The 1,650-nt window shown below is 37.9% G+C and overlaps 1 protein-coding gene across 1 annotated transcript in view; it reads right to left on the bottom strand.

Moving 5' to 3' along the window:
* The window catches only part of LOC111396076 (AT-rich interactive domain-containing protein 5-like), a 28,682-nt gene extending 27,372 nt beyond the window's left edge, over positions 1-1,310 (bottom strand). The window contains exons 1-2 of the mRNA XM_023022353.1: positions 553-1,310; positions 423-462 (exon numbers count right to left, since the gene is read on the bottom strand). Of these exons, the coding sequence (XP_022878121.1) occupies positions 423-462; positions 553-1,142 (630 nt within the window). The 5' untranslated portion in view covers positions 1,143-1,310. The remainder of the gene's footprint in view (positions 1-422; positions 463-552) is intronic.
* Positions 1,311-1,650: the final 340 nt, after the last annotated feature.

The raw sequence follows: 1,650 nt of genomic DNA, 5'->3' as shown, positions 1-1,650 counted from the left end.
GGTGTGGGTGGGGGGGGGGGGGGGGGGGCAGTCAGCATTTCCACTACTAAATAGCATCCTATAATCCTTATTTCTGAAAATTCTTTGTATGTACTCCTTGCGAAGTGCTGACAGCTTGAAAGCCTATTTGACCAATTATATGTGACGTTATTATGTGACCATTTTTTCATCATTTTTTGTGACAAGAAACTAGGACATCTCCCTTATTGTGTTTAGGCTGCTAAAAGGGGGAGTTGAGCTTAACATCTGGCATTGGGTCAGAATCCGAATATGACAAGTTCTTACAGTTTTGAGTCTCCCAAATGATGGGTGATTCAAGTGATATGTAGAGGACATCCTTCTCTTCTAACCATATAGATGATAGCACATCAAAATAGGACAAAAGATAAGAACAGGTTGGGTAAATGAAATCCATGACAAACCTGTTCGTAGCCACCCAGTCTTATCACTGCTCTCCACAACCTGACCCACAGAATGGTGAAGAAAGTTAGTGCAATGCCAGTTTTCTCTTAGAGAGATGCAATAAACAAACCATATGGAGTGTGGACTGACTTAAGGCAGTTTAACGGCTCTTGATAAAACCTTGGAGGCTTGAACTCCAAGCATCTTTCTCTGTGGAAAGTTTCGAGCTCTTTCATAAATGCAGTTTGCTCTTCCTCTGTTCCCGATTCATCCCCTGCAACATCATTTGCATCCAATAGAAATGATTTAGAAGGGGTTTTCGTATCACCCTCACTTAATCCATTCAGTTGCGGTTTGTGAACCTCCTCCACCGTCTTACTGGCTGGCAGCACTTCTGTCTCTGTCAAGACTTCATTCAATTCCTTGTCCTGGAAAAAACTCTCCGCAGAGGCCAAAATATTCGGTTCTTCATGCAATTCCTTGGCATTGGGAGATTCAACAAGACCTTTTTCCGCAGCCGGATAAACCTCACCTTTGGCTTGGCCTGTCTCGGGATTGTCTCTAGTTGCAATGTCAGCGTAATGTTCTCCATCTGCACGCTCATGTTCGTTTTCAACTTCCATGTCCTTGGAATCAGAGAATTTCTGGATTTCAGCTTCTGTATGCTTGTCTACCTCCATCGCGGCGCCAGCACCGGAAGCATCCTGCTCGTGTTGAACGGCATCTTTGTAATCATCCATCTCCAAATTTTGCCTTCTCCAGTTCGATTAACCCTGGCCTCTACCGGCAAAACCCTAGTCCTTCGTGCGAGAAAATGTTGGTGGCAAAATTTGGATTTCCTTCTTTCTGCTGTTTGGTTTTAGAAAGCGTCAAAACTTCAACAATTAATTTTAGCTAAGATTAAGCCCCATTTGTTAATCAATAGTCAAAATTGAAATGTGCACGATATTCTAAAACAATTTATAAGTAATATAAAAGTAATATTTGATATCAATTTCTTAAAAGATTTTATGAGTTACTGAAGAATTAAAAAAATAAAATTTAATATAGAAATTAAAGAGAACAAAATTGTACTTTCAAAACACAATTTCTATTATTCAAATTTTTTGTAATAATGAAATACTATAAATGGGAATTTTTTTTATATTACATTTGATACATAACAATTAATGGTTAATACATAAATTTAAAAATTCATTAAAATTTCTAGATATATGAATATAAATAAATTCATTTATAATACCTCAA

The sequence above is a fragment of the Olea europaea genome, chromosome 6 (assembly GCF_002742605.1).
Source record: "Olea europaea var. sylvestris chromosome 6, O_europaea_v1, whole genome shotgun sequence".
Taxonomy (NCBI): Eukaryota; Viridiplantae; Streptophyta; class Magnoliopsida; order Lamiales; family Oleaceae; genus Olea; species Olea europaea.
This window is presented reverse-complemented; position numbering and strand designations above follow the sequence as displayed.